Source organism: Camponotus vicinus, unplaced genomic scaffold, assembly GCF_025532165.1.
Source record: "Camponotus vicinus isolate PSW18456_S1 unplaced genomic scaffold, iyCamVici1.0 SCAF_10, whole genome shotgun sequence".
Taxonomy (NCBI): domain Eukaryota; kingdom Metazoa; phylum Arthropoda; class Insecta; order Hymenoptera; family Formicidae; genus Camponotus; species Camponotus vicinus.
Genome location: NW_028141946.1, coordinates 7,336,746 through 7,350,546, shown reverse-complemented (window position 1 = coordinate 7,350,546; position 13,801 = coordinate 7,336,746). Strand labels below are relative to the sequence as shown.

Genomic DNA, 13,801 nt, shown 5'->3' with positions numbered 1-13,801 from the left:
TCGGGAACGAGAGAACAACGTTTATCGTTATTCGCGTCAAATTGTCATCGGGCAAGTAATTTTATTAATCCTGGGGATCCAGGACGATTTGGATCTCCGTCTGGTGCCTCCTCTTTTAATTTCTGTCGGCGACTTCTGTCGATTTCCCGGTAAATTCGGGTCGCGTGGAATTTGGCGCGCGCAGGCGCGAGCGCGCATGCGCACGCGATGTAGCGCGGAGGTTGTACGCGCGGTTTGTGTGTGTGCGCGTTCTCGTTAGAAACTTAGGGGTATCTCGTGATTTGCAACAAAAATTGAATCGGATCGACTCATCCCTGTCTCGTGGATGTTGTGCACGTTGTCTCATAAAGCTGGGTCTTGATGCGGATCGAATCGTCCGCCAGGATGGACAAGAGGTAACGCTTCTCTCGGCTCGCATCGTCGCGAGGTTATGTTTTTGTCTAAACAGAATGATTGGTAATTATACAGGTTGTCAGAATCGTCAGGAACGCCGCGTCAAGGACTGCAGAATCCCTCGAGGAAGAGTAAAAGACGCTCCAGTCGTAGGAGCAATCCACTGGATACGGTACTGGATACCTGGAACGGTCCTCAGAACAAGCAGGATGGTAGCCTGGTGTCGAGTGTCGAGTACCCGACGCAGATGCTGTGGCAGTCGGCGAACGTGCCGCAAAACGTGGCGGGTAATGGGCAACGTCTATTCGCCGCGATGTCCGATCCGAGTGTCTGCGGCTATTCGCCGCTGCCGGTGACGTACACTATGCAGCCCGTCTCACTGCCAACAATGTATAGGATGTATCAGCCGATGCCGGTGCCGAACGTTAGAACTGTCCACAGTAGACGCAGACGTCACTGCAACGAGCATTTGGCAAACGTTTGTCCTAATGCCAACAATAATGTCGTTAACGGATATAGTAGTCTGCAGGAAAATGGAAGACTTGAGGCCACTATGCATATTGCTCATCAAAATGGAGACTATGCCAGTCTACCATCTACCGCCAATAAAGATAGTGGCATCAATAGCGATGAATTGAATTCAGAACAAAGAAGATATTCAGATCCTGGATTGGGACCTCCTGAGAATTCATCTCATTCAGACAATTCTGATGATTCTGATAGTATCGAGAGTGGAAGTTCTGTAACAACAATTAGCCGTAGTAATAAGCTTGTCCTATCGCTCATTGAACAGGTTTGTATTTTTCTTTATTCATTTAAATGTATATTAGAATTAAACACAATATTGTTTAAACATAATATAGACATGATTATACAGTTTAGTAGAATATTTTATATAATATTTAATAGAATATTTTTTTTATATACTATTGAATATTAATATATAATCATATATGTAAAATATATTTCATTGTTTACTAATATATTTTTTTTCCCCAATATGTTACAGATGACAGAACTCAAAAAATGTAACAGTCAATTGTTCAAAGAACTCAGTGAAACTAAATCAAATGTAGAAAATATAAAAGCAAAATTAGCACAATGTAAACACAGTACTCCTACAGATTACCAACCTGGAATGTTAGCAGGTAAATATAATTTTAGTAATTATATATATACATATATAGAGTTTATTTATATTAAGTACATATGATCTTAGTAATTTTATATGTATGTATATGTATGTATGTGTGTGTGTATATATATATATATATATCAAGTAATCTATATATATACATAGTTAATATATTAGGTAAATACACACACACACACACACATGTATGTATGTATGTATACACATATATAAAATTAATATATATAATTTTAGTAATTAGTTTTATAAGATATTTTTTTATATAGAACAACAATTAATTACATTACGATTTCACGATAAACTATATTTATATATTTCTATAAATTACATATTATATGTTTCAGGACTTATAGGTGAAATTAGAGAAGCTAATAAAAATTGTGAAGAAGGCTTAGTTACAAAAGTCAAGATTATATTGGAAGAGAGATATCACCAACAAGCAAAAGAAGTGGAAGAGCTTAAGGTATGTACTTGAAGAGTAAAAACATTTTTATATATAAGTTTTTTATGTATCATGTAATTTTTTTCAAACACAAGAAGACAATGGTGACATCTTGGTGACAATTTGGTTGCAATATAATTAAATATTTTTCTCGTTTTCTTAAATTAATGTAATCAAGAAAAATAATTACATTTTTATTAAACTAGATATAATAGGTATATCTTTGTATAATTTACTATTATGTTCTCTAATATTATATTAGTCAAAAAATAATACTTTATTAAAAATAATACTTTATTTAAGTAAAATAATAAGTATAATAGTATTACACATAAAATTTTGAAATCTAAGATTAGATATTACTTTTTTTCTCTTCTTTATCTTTCTAAGAAAATATTATCATTATTAATCTGATTATTACTAAAATGAGGATATATATTTTCGAATTATAAATTATTGAAATTATCAAAATTATCAAAAGATTGTAGTTGGAGTTAGATAATCGAGATGTCATCGGGCTGGCTCGGAGAATGTGGGAATAGAAAACAAAAGCAGCGACTAAGAGAACCCTTTTTTTTCTCATGCCGCTCGTGTCTTCTTGCGATTGAGATACGGTAATATGAGTACTCGGTTCAATATTTTCGGCACTCGCTCTTCCGGGTCACGATCATGGACGTAATGTTTGTACAGACGTTTCTACGTTCTGTTTGATTAGGACAGCCAGGTGATTGTGGTATCTATCGGTCCTTTTTCCAACTTTCCTTTTCTCGCTTATCGGTTCATATGCGATATTCATACAATTGATTTTGTTCTCGCTTATTTACGTATTTCTATATTTATATGATCCTGTCAATTATCTTTAAATCAATCCCAGTTGTTTTTTATAAGTGAAACGCTATTCTTTATGTGCTTTATTGTTCTATCTCTTTCTCTTTTGCTGTTTTCAAGAACTTTTAATAGTTGATGTTTTTATCATCAAAAGAGATACTGTAAAGTTTTTTTATATTTTTATTTTTGTAACAATGTATATGGATTAAATGTTTGATACCAACAGAAAGTCATGCATGTGAATAAATCAGAATCACATATGTATCTAAAAGAGAATTAATTTTCTGTAACATATTATTTGCTATTTTAATGAAATAATCGTGATATGCGTTAAAATGTGTATTGTACATATTAGCACAAACATGCAAATGTGTCGTTTATTACATACATTTGCATATGTGTATTAACTTAACAACATAGAAAGAAAAATGTTATCTAATACAAATTGTGTTTTTTCGTCATAACTGTACAAACGTATAATCATCTTTTATTACACTTTCAAGTTTTAGTAACATTGCGACAAATGTAAAATCAAATATAAAAATATATTGGTTAAATATACAATTATTTTATTCTACTAAATAAAGAAATTTAATTGAAGGTATCATGAAAAAGAGAGAGAGAGATAAAGAGTTTCTTTGATACTTTTCAAAAAATTATAGATTTCTCTAAGGTCTGTTTTAAGAAACGCATTAACCGATTATAATTTATTACACGACTTGACTATTGAGAAGGAAGACGACAAGAGAGAAGAGGCAAAGTTCGTTGATTCGTAGATAGAGAGAGACAGCTAATAAAGTCGGCCGATACCGGAGAACGCAATGTAGACATAATACGAAATATCCGTGACGCGCTAAAAGTGATTAGGTTTCACATAAGGGCATCCACAGCGCGGGCAATGTTGCAGAGGCAAAAGAGAGAGAGAAAGAGAAGACGAGGGAACGGGGCGGGGACCGTGAAGGGATGAAAGAGGGGAAGGGGCATCAGTCGGGTAGACGAGGAAGAGCGGAGAAGGACGGAGCGCACTTAGCGGCTGTCAGGGGCCTCTCCCTTGGCCTCTTTTTCCTCTTTGCCGTGTCTTCTCGGGTTTCAACCATCCATTAGCCTCATCAGCCGAAGCGATGGCCGCCACCGCCATGTCGCCTGCATATTGGCAATCTCGTAATTGAACCTCCGGGACCCTCCATGTCCATGTAAATTCTGCCGCGCGTGAGAGCCGATCAAGGTTGCTTCAGAACTCCTATAGCTCTTTTTTTATTTATATATATACATATATATATAAAGGGTGTTTCTTAATAAGTGCGAAAAATTTTAGATGATTCTTTGTTGAAAATTAAGGGGGGTTTTTCATATAAACATTAAAAAGTTCTAATAAAAAATTGAATAGGGGTTGCTAGTTTCATCCCCTTATAACAATACGGGAGGCTGGAGAAAATATTAATAAATAACCTTTTTACTAGTGGAAAATATCCACCTAATTTCATTTCTTTAACTTGTTCCAAATTTGAGAAAAAAATAAAAACCTAATTTTTACCCCCATTTTTGGAGGAGTGTAACTCCACAGAGAGAGATGTAGGAGTATATGTTTATATGAAAAACCTCCCTTAATTTTTGACAAAGAATCATCTCCTAAAATTTTTCGAACTTATTAAGAAACACCCTGTATATATATATATATATATATATATATATATATATATATATATATATATACATATATATACATGTACACTGATGGACGTGTTGGATTTATTTTTAAACACCTTGAAAATAAGTGATTTAAGTAATTAAAGATGGGAAAATATTCAATTATATTCGACAGTTAATTACATTAATTTTGTTACATAAGTTAAAATTAAATTAAGTTTATGTATTTACAATATACAGATAATTTATATTTGTCACGATAAATATTTGATATTGTAATGAAAAGATTCTTAGTAAGAGAGATGAAAACAAACTTTTGATAAAACTTTTAAAGGTACATATGTATCATGATTAGGAAGATAAATTCGATTTTATTTGTTCTGATAAAAATTTCTTCAAGAAATGTCCATGAACTTATTGACTAATCTATTCAATGAACTCATGTGTTATCTTACGATTGTCTAGGAATTTAGATCATCTAAATAACGATAACTGCTTTTTTCAAAGCATTTTCTTTAATAACAAATTATCATCAAGTTCTATTTGTTGTGTGATTTTTGAAAAAATTACTAAAATTTTTTATGTTTGTTTTTGTTACAGGGTCAATTGTCGAAGTTGACAAAGGAAAAGGAAGAAAGTGATAAACGTGTCGCGAAACTGGAGGAGGAACTGGCAGCGTTGAAGCTGAGCGCGACGTAAGTAAGCCTTTTAGCTTTTGTAAATATTTAAAAGCTTGCTTTAATTCTTATTCGTATTCGTTTTGTATCCTCGACGCTGTTTCGAGGATGATGTATATACATATTTGAAACGCGCTATAATGCATAGAGAATTCGCTATCTGATAAAGATCGTCGAACAAAAAACCTGATTTTAATTTTGCATTATTTCCCCGTAATTGCCTCTGATTTATTTAATCGCTATTTATTATATTCGCTCCCCGCTCATGATTCTCACACATAGGGGCAGATATAATCTTTCTCGTTATATTTGTTTACAAGTAATTATCACCTAATAAACCGTGTACATTGCAACATTATCCATTGTTTCATTTATTATTACTGAACGTTGTTGAAAATTCAAATGTATCGCATAAAATATATCTGGCAATAGCTTCGTGATAATCTAACGCTTTCTAAAATCATGTAGCTAAGATAAAATGCAAGTGAAAGCCGTGATAAATGGTGAAACGTTCTCACTTCTGAATAAGTCTTCGTATCGCTATCCACGATGATTTCTTCTCTCGATTCATTTTGATCGTATGTTATGTTATTTTTTTAACATCTTTCGCTCCATTTTTGGACGAACACAGTCTCTGAAATTAACTTACATCTAATTCACACTCATAATTCCGATCGAATCGACTCGCCGTGTTCACGATTGACGTGAAAGTTTTGGTAAAAACAAAAAAAATCAATTCTATTCGCATTAGCAACGAGGGCCGCGAGATCGCAGCCTTCGAGGAGGAGACCCTGGCGCTGCGACGGGAGCTCCAGGAGGCGCGGGCGTCCAGGACCTTGGCCGAGAACCACGCGGCAAAGTGCGTAAACTTTGCGGTATCCACATCTGTCACGCGTGTAACTTTCGATACGCCCTGTATAACCAGCACCCCCGTGCGTACCGCTCTTTCCGACACTTGCTCCTTACCCCCCGTTTTCCCGCCCGCAATCTCGTCGCACACTTCCTCCGTCCTGCGTTCCCGTTCTGCGGAGGTAGCGGCTCTTTTGCTCGTCTCCGAAGATGCGAATTATTGTCGAAACTCTGAATCCAGATCAGTGTCTCGCGATCTCGCGCAAGACTTTTCACAGTTGGAGGACGAAAACGAGCGGTGTTCCGAGACAACCTCGACGCCCTGTCAAACCGCCCTGACTTGCTCGAATGAAGACACCGTGAACGCGATTGAAATCGAATCTCGGGACAAGATCAGAAATCAGAACTCAGGACCCGCCAATATCGCGACTTGTTTAGATATTTCGTCGAAACCGAAGGATTATCCGGCGTCTTTCAATCGAAAGGAAGCGTGTATTGTTGAAAAAAGCGATGGCAAAGTAAAATTAATCGAGGAGGAAACGAGACACTTGACGACTGACAGCTCATTGTCGGAGGAACAAACTGGCGATCAACCTCGAGCGAAATACGCGAACGCGGAGATGACATCGGTAATGGAAAAGGATGAAGCAAGAATCCTCGCATCGCCGAGCGTTCTCGAAGAGCAGAAAAATTTGCCAAGCGACACGACGACGAGCAAAGTGAAGAGCTCGATTAATCACCTGAGTTGGCAAAAAATGTGCACGTTTCACAATCAACGAGGCAGCTTTAAGAAATCGCGACGGAAGAACGGCAACTTGAGGAGATCATTTAGCGAGACCGACAAGAACCCGCGCCAGGACATCAAGGTCGACACGAGTCCCTCGTGCTCCTCGAGCGAGACGATCGGGGCCAGTCGCGACACGATGAGCGAGAATAAAGGTTGTTGCTCTCGCAACGACGATCGCATCATCGAGGTGCCGGACGTCGCTGTGGTCAGTGGTGGCTCCATCGTGCCGAAAAACCTCTGCTCGACAACCCCGATCTCCAGAACCCAAAGAGCACCTTCACGCGCCACCTACACCACCGCCTATATCTAAGTTACGTACGCGCGGGGCCCCGACAAAAAAAAATAAAGAGCAATATCACGCTATTCTCTCACGTCGCCGATATCGGGGGCTTCAAGGGGCTTTTTACTAGAGGCTACTACTATGTACATGTCGAATAGCACGTAGGTCTATTATTCACTCATCATGCATGCTTTTTCGTACACGCTCGACGTATTTACGCTACACGCTTCAGGGGAATTACGTTATGCCAATATCGGGGAAAAATATATAAACTATATATAATAATATACAAGTTACTTAAAAAATTTATTTTTTGAAGTCTGAAATTTATTTTCTGCAGTTGATTATTTTCTTTTGTAATAACTTGATAACAATATATAATTTCAAATATATATTTTGTCTAAATAATATATATATATACAGTTAATTAATGACATAGATACTGGAATAACGTAATTCATATATCGTGATAATTTGCAGCATTGTTTTTATAACGTTGCATCTTAAAAGAGAAAGAGATCTGCTAATTGAAGATAGCAATTTTTATTCCATTATAATTGTATTCCAAATATATATTCTTTATACAATATATATTCTTTTTACTTTAGTAAAATATTCTTTTTCACGGAAAGAAAGGTAAAGAATAATAATTAATATTAATGACTAATAACTTTTTGTTAGATCGACATAGCAATTGATCCAGCTGATATTTAAGTATGCAGACATTTTAATTTGTATTATCATTATTTGTTATATAAATACATATGATTATATAAATTTTGATACATGATTAATTTATTATGTGTATCTGGTTACTTATTAGATAGCTATAATTATCTAGATAGCTATAAATATGCATTAAATATATGTAAAAAGCAGATATGTATAATAAATACTTTTTTAATGAATTGTAGAATATATCTTAATCATATCAATGTTAAATATTAAATGCCTGATTGTTATAGCAGAATTTTAACAGCATGTTTTTATTCATATATTATGTTTTTTTTTTAATTTTATAAATTTTTAGTTTTATTTTTAGTTTCATCAATCTTAGTTTTATTTATATATTTTTTTTGTGTATATGTATATTGTGCCATATTATGTATTGTAATATAGTTTGATATAAAAGTTAGCGGAATAATTGCTATTGCCATAATTTCTGCATGATTTAAAAATTTTACGTTTAATAATCTTCAGTTAACTCGAATTTATATTTATGTTATAATCCTTATGTATGTTATATAATTATATGTTATTGTATAAACATTTAAAAATCATTTATTTTTAAAATTTCGTTAAAGTTTTTACTAAAAATTGTTTTTCTCTCTTTCTTTCTTTTTGTTAGAATAAGAAAGTTTTAGTGTAATTCAGGTTCGATTCAATACATATGATATATATAATTTTAATTCAGAATATATATATTTCATTGTATATTATTTTTAAGATAATTGTTATTGAGGAATTTCTTATAATAAAAATTTTAGCGAAAAATTTAACTCAAAGGTAAATTCTTACCAAAAGTATATTTCTTTCACTCACTAATCATTTAGGGGAAAAGCCGATTCAATCAAATATTTTAATTGCAATTAGTATTTTAATTGTACTTTAGTTGCAAGTATTTTATTTGCAATGTTATTATGGTAATAATAACTATGGATTGTGTGTGTGAACATTTGCTGAATTATCATATACATCTCTTCCCAAGATCATCTCGTGTAAGATCAATCAAGACCATTTCACGCAAGATTATCTGCATAAATTGTATCGTAAATGCAATCCTGCTTGCATGATATTCCTTCTGTTCCTCGGAGATCCTCCATCATATTTCATCTCTTGGAAAGATTTCTCCTAGCACATCTCTCGTTTGGATGGCAAGCACCGAATTCGCGTCATTTTCTTCTGTTTTTAGCCTGCAGCATGGCTTTTCGCTGAAACTTTCGCTTTGCTCGCTTCTAAAGAGATTCTTACATCTTTGGCTGAATTAACGGTGCAAGAATGGCACCCAAGCCGGCATGAATGAATATAACGTGACATGAAACATAATTTGTCAGAATGGAGAAGCTGGTGAAGATACTGCGTAAAAAGGTGAACGGTCCCACGGAAGCCATAAGCAGGATTCGCGACGTTCTGATTTCCGAAGTGTATCACATTCCTGAAGGTCTGGACAAGGAATCGATGAGTCGAGTGGCATTATCATCGTCATCATCGTCGGAGGATGAGGAGGAAGTGGAGGACGATGATGAGAACGACAACGATGACAATAATGATGATATCCACGAAGGAAAATCGGACGCGTGCAAAAGTGATAAAGATCCGCCGATCGCGAGCGATTCCAAGGCTCCGCTCGTGATCGATAGTAATATAAATTTATCGGGACCCGTGACTGATCTCTGAGCATGTGTCGGAAGTGCGATGGTTACCTCATACATGTTATGGCGTTTAAGCGATTCTATGAAATTTTGGGCGATTGTGTAAAATCACTAGGTATTGATAAGTATTCATATTATATTGAATATTTAATTGAATCTTAAAACATCTTTTGCAAACTGTGTTTTCTCTTGAGATATTATTGATGATTTTATGAAAGCAAATGTACGAAATTACTTTGATTCGATAAAATTGTCAATTGTTTGTTATATTTTATAGAGTTAAATTCTTTTTCGACTTTTATTATGGTCATTGATACACAGTCAGTGATTTTACAGATTTGTCAGTGATTTTATAAAAACGCAAAATAATCACCTTTGCTCCGTAATACATTAATCATAAGTTTCTTTTACGTAATTTGTTCGCGCGTTGTTTAAATGCTAGGATGTACTTTCAAAGATATTCTATCGATTGAAACGCTTTATCATTTGCGATTTCACTCGTTATTCACGATTAATCGTTACACATCTTCAATTCCGATCCATAGAAAAAAAGAAACTGTCATTCGATGTATCATCGAGATTGTTAGGATTTGTTAAGTAATTTGTAAGTTAATTCGTATATATTTTCGGAGTAATTATTTATTGAACGCTGCTTTATACGATTAAGCGCGATTATATACGATTAAAAATTCGTTGGACATATCATACGTAAAATATTTTTTTGCGCACTTATAACAATTGTTTGGAAGTGATTGCAGCGCAGGATTGCAATAGAAAGATGATTTATAATATAATAATAATTACTTTGTGCTTTCTTTGTATGATGTAACGCAATTTGAATGATTCCAACGCGCGATTGAATAGTTTTCCGAAATGTGTGGCTTTAAAAAAAGAAAAAACGCTATGTAATTATTGTAAATTATTTCGCATGCTTGCAAATTTATTTGTTACATGACAAATGTTACATTAATTTAGATGTTTTTGTTATATTGCTTTTTCTTTTATTATGTTTTGGATTTTTCCTTTTGTTATTCTGCTCTTCTCACTAATTTAACTATTCCTCTTCCCCTCTAATTTAGTCCCATGTCGAGACATGACTGGACATGACGTAATGTTTATAGTGGTTCTCCGCATAATTTTCCAAGCATTCTTAGCAATGTATGATTATAATCAGTAAATTATTTTTTCGAAATATTTCTTCATAAATATATTCCTTCAAATAATATTGATAATAATAATAATTAATGATTACATAATAATAATTGATCCATTAATAAGATTAAATTAAGCACGCAACTTAATTCTCTCTCATTTGTGGAGAATAATTTGGACCGCGAAGGGATAATTTCATATCTTATCTATTATCATATCGTATTTTATCTTATCTAATGCTCATTAGTACCAATAAGCTTACCTGACAATCATCCTGTAAAAATATATTTTTCTGGATGTAATACGGAAAGTATAACGTGGGAAACTTTTCCTATTTATGCCTTTCAGCAATACTTGATACAAATTTTACGGATTTTATAAATGTTAATCGATTATGTATTGACATAAAAATTATTCTTTAACGTATTTAAAAGCAATTTGCTAAATTATTTTCCTTTATCTAGAATCAATGTATTGTATCATTCCGATAATATATTTAACAAATTAAAATTATTCGATATACGTATCTTTACAGAAATCTTAATTTCGTATTTGGCAATAGTTATATTATTATTTTTTTAATAGTCATTATATATATATTTATTAAAGATTGCAGGTAGATAAATATTTTATACCATACAAAAATTTAAGCAATTATTTTATAACAGTACTTATATATATATTTAGTTTCCAATATGTAGAAATATATCTCTATAAAAATATCTTTTTAACTCTATGTATAAAATGCAATATGCAGACGATATAACTACTGTGAGCTGCAATTGAATTAACAAATATCGTTTGATTGGCACAATTTACTTTCCCGAGTGATTAAACGTTCACAATGCTATGGAAACATATTAGAATTAGGAAAATTTTGACTGAGACTGCTGATATTAGTAGCTACGATTTTATCACTCTGATTAAAAAGATCTTTTTTCACCTTTGAATCATATAGACTATCATACAGTGTTGCAATAGGGTACATGCAAGTTTATTTATATCGTGTCTTCGCCGATATCGTTTATACGTAGACGACACACATATTTTATAGACATTCTGCAATTTATTACGACAGATATTCCTACCAATATATATCCCGCAACTGGCAATAAACATAGACGTAGTTTTATGAGTGATAACACGCTCTAATCGCATATTGTATAAGCAGATACCGTGTCATATTTTGTATAACTTTTTGTAGAAATCGGTCGAGAATAAACGCGATATTCATCGTGTGGACGATTATTGAGACTATAATGTCGTAACAAAGAATAAGGCTTAGATATAACATAGCGTCGTTATAATTCCGTGATGGGCAATCGTTTATCCGTTTTACTTCATGTAGATCGGTAGAAGTTAATTTGTACTAAACTTGTTCCGAACGGGGTAATCATAAGTTATTGCTGCGATAAAGTAAACCTATCCGAACTTGTTTCGGTAAGGGTAAGTATCGCACTATATCGCAAGTTTCATATGTGCCTCCAACTAAAATGTAATATTCATTTATCTCGCCGTTGATACACGTTTCGCGTTGAAATACCTCTGCGTTCTGTGGAAAATAGTTGGATTAAGATGAATTGACAAGAATTTATTCTGCGAGATTGCATTTCCAATCTTTAAAACCGAAAAGTTTAATTGTGTTAAAAGAAATATACTAAGGAATTAAACAAATAACTTTTAATTTTTTTAATAGAGTGTAGTGATATAATTGTGTGAATATAACTCAATTTGCAATATAAAGTAGTAAATTTATTGTATTTTGATTTTAAAAAATAAATTTCTCTTAAGAGAATTGAAAGGAAAAATAAAGAAGAAAACAGAGAAAGAAGTAAAATAAATTTTTCAATAAATTAAAAATTTTTTAAATTAATTTTTGAGATGAAAATTCACAATTTTGTTATACATTAATTCTTTTTAATTTACTATTTTTTGCAGAGCAAATTTACATACTGACAAAATCTGACTAAAATTTTACATAAATCTCGATCTTTTATCTATTTATTTATTCATATAATGTGAGGGAACTAAAAAGGCGTTTTCCAAATGTTTCGAACGACTTATTAATTTAGATGCATCTAACAATAAGCCATTCGCAATATTACAATATGTAATGTGTATATGATGCAACTATCCTCTCTAACGAACTTAAAGTGCCATTAGAATCGAGCATAGCTCAAATCGTCGTTCTATTTTCGATTATTGCGATTTTGCGAAACGTTATAGGACAGCGTGGAATGTATCAAAATAATCCGAATAAAATTACATGTATACAAAATTTATAATTTAAGAGAAGAACTTTGATTATTAAATTATATAATATTTATATTAATATATTATAGTATATTAATATAATATTATATTATATTAATATAATGTTCATGAATTTAATTACCTTACTTTAGAAATATCTTGATAAACTTAAGAATCCCATATTTATCAATTTTGTACATGTAACTTTGTTTCCGATATTTTTTGTTATCACCTTATATTGTTGCTTGGACCCAACTACTTAATTATTGCGTCACAAGATTTCATAAAAATTTAATTTACGTTAAACGGAATAAATAATTTTCAAATTAATTTTTCGATAACTCGTGCAGTTTTTTTCCGAAATTTATTTTTATAAGAAATTGTTAATTCTTTCCCAACTCTTATGCACGCGAGTTTTTCTATATGTTATTCTGAATAATGATCTGCATTGATGAACTACCAGATCGTTCTCTCATTTTTTTTTCTGATGGCTCTATCAAAAGTGTTTTCCTACTCGTGTTCTTCGCTTATATACGAGGTATCCTCCAAGTGTTGTGATTAGAGGGACCCGGAAGATGTTATTCTTGCGTATGGATGTTTATCTTTACGCGCTGCGCAGCCTCCCACGAAGATCGAACTGAAACAATAAAAGGTTCAATATATCGATAACGTAGATATTGCTTAGATTCGGTTCGCAGATAAATGAGCAAAGATAAATAATGCGGAAACACAATTTATCTTTCTGATTTTATTGCATATTATTTATTTCAAACTTTTGACAGTTTTTTTAAACATTAATTTATCATCCAACGGCGTTGGACCAATTTTTAATACAAAAATAATAAGCTTTTATAGTAATCAAGATAATTCAGATACGGTTGACGTTGATAAAAATTAAATTTCTGTTCTATTTCTTTTTAAAGCAGTTTATTATATATTATAATAATTTTATAAAAATTATATAATGT

At 32.8% G+C, this 13,801-nt stretch overlaps 2 protein-coding genes across 2 annotated transcripts; both read left to right on the top strand.

Annotated features, from left to right (window-relative positions):
- Window positions 1-219: 219 nt before the first annotated feature.
- Window positions 220-7,086, top strand: LOC145960701 (uncharacterized). Its single transcript, XM_083080342.1, has 6 exons — window positions 220-395; window positions 469-1,186; window positions 1,403-1,541; window positions 1,891-2,009; window positions 5,064-5,158; window positions 5,892-7,086. The coding sequence occupies exons 1-6, from the start codon at window positions 361-363 to the stop codon at window positions 7,084-7,086; spliced, it is 2,301 nt and encodes a 766-aa protein (XP_082936468.1). The 5' UTR covers window positions 220-360.
- Window positions 7,079-12,878, top strand: LOC145960706 (uncharacterized). The gene is made up of 2 exons (XM_083080357.1): window positions 7,079-7,217; window positions 9,111-12,878. Exons 1-2 carry the CDS (start codon window positions 7,198-7,200, stop codon window positions 9,451-9,453), a joined length of 363 nt encoding a protein of 120 aa, XP_082936483.1. The 5' UTR covers window positions 7,079-7,197; the 3' UTR covers window positions 9,454-12,878.
- Window positions 12,879-13,801: the final 923 nt, after the last annotated feature.

What these genes read in the sequence shown, in the direction of transcription:
- LOC145960701 (XM_083080342.1), top strand. Translation starts at nt 361, where the DNA reads ATGCGGATCGAATCGTCCGCCAGGATGGACAAGAG. An exon ending in AAGAAGTGGAAGAGCTTAAG is followed by an intron (nt 2,010 to 5,063) that starts GTATGTACTTGA and finishes TTTTTGTTACAG; the next exon opens with GGTCAATTGTCGAAGTTGAC. An exon ending in GCGTTGAAGCTGAGCGCGAC is followed by an intron (nt 5,159 to 5,891) that starts GTAAGTAAGCCT and finishes TATTCGCATTAG; the next exon opens with CAACGAGGGCCGCGAGATCG.
- LOC145960706 (XM_083080357.1), top strand. Translation starts at nt 7,198, where the DNA reads ATGTACATGTCGAATAGCAC. An exon ending in ATGTACATGTCGAATAGCAC is followed by an intron (nt 7,218 to 9,110) that starts GTAGGTCTATTA and finishes ATAATTTGTCAG; the next exon opens with AATGGAGAAGCTGGTGAAGA.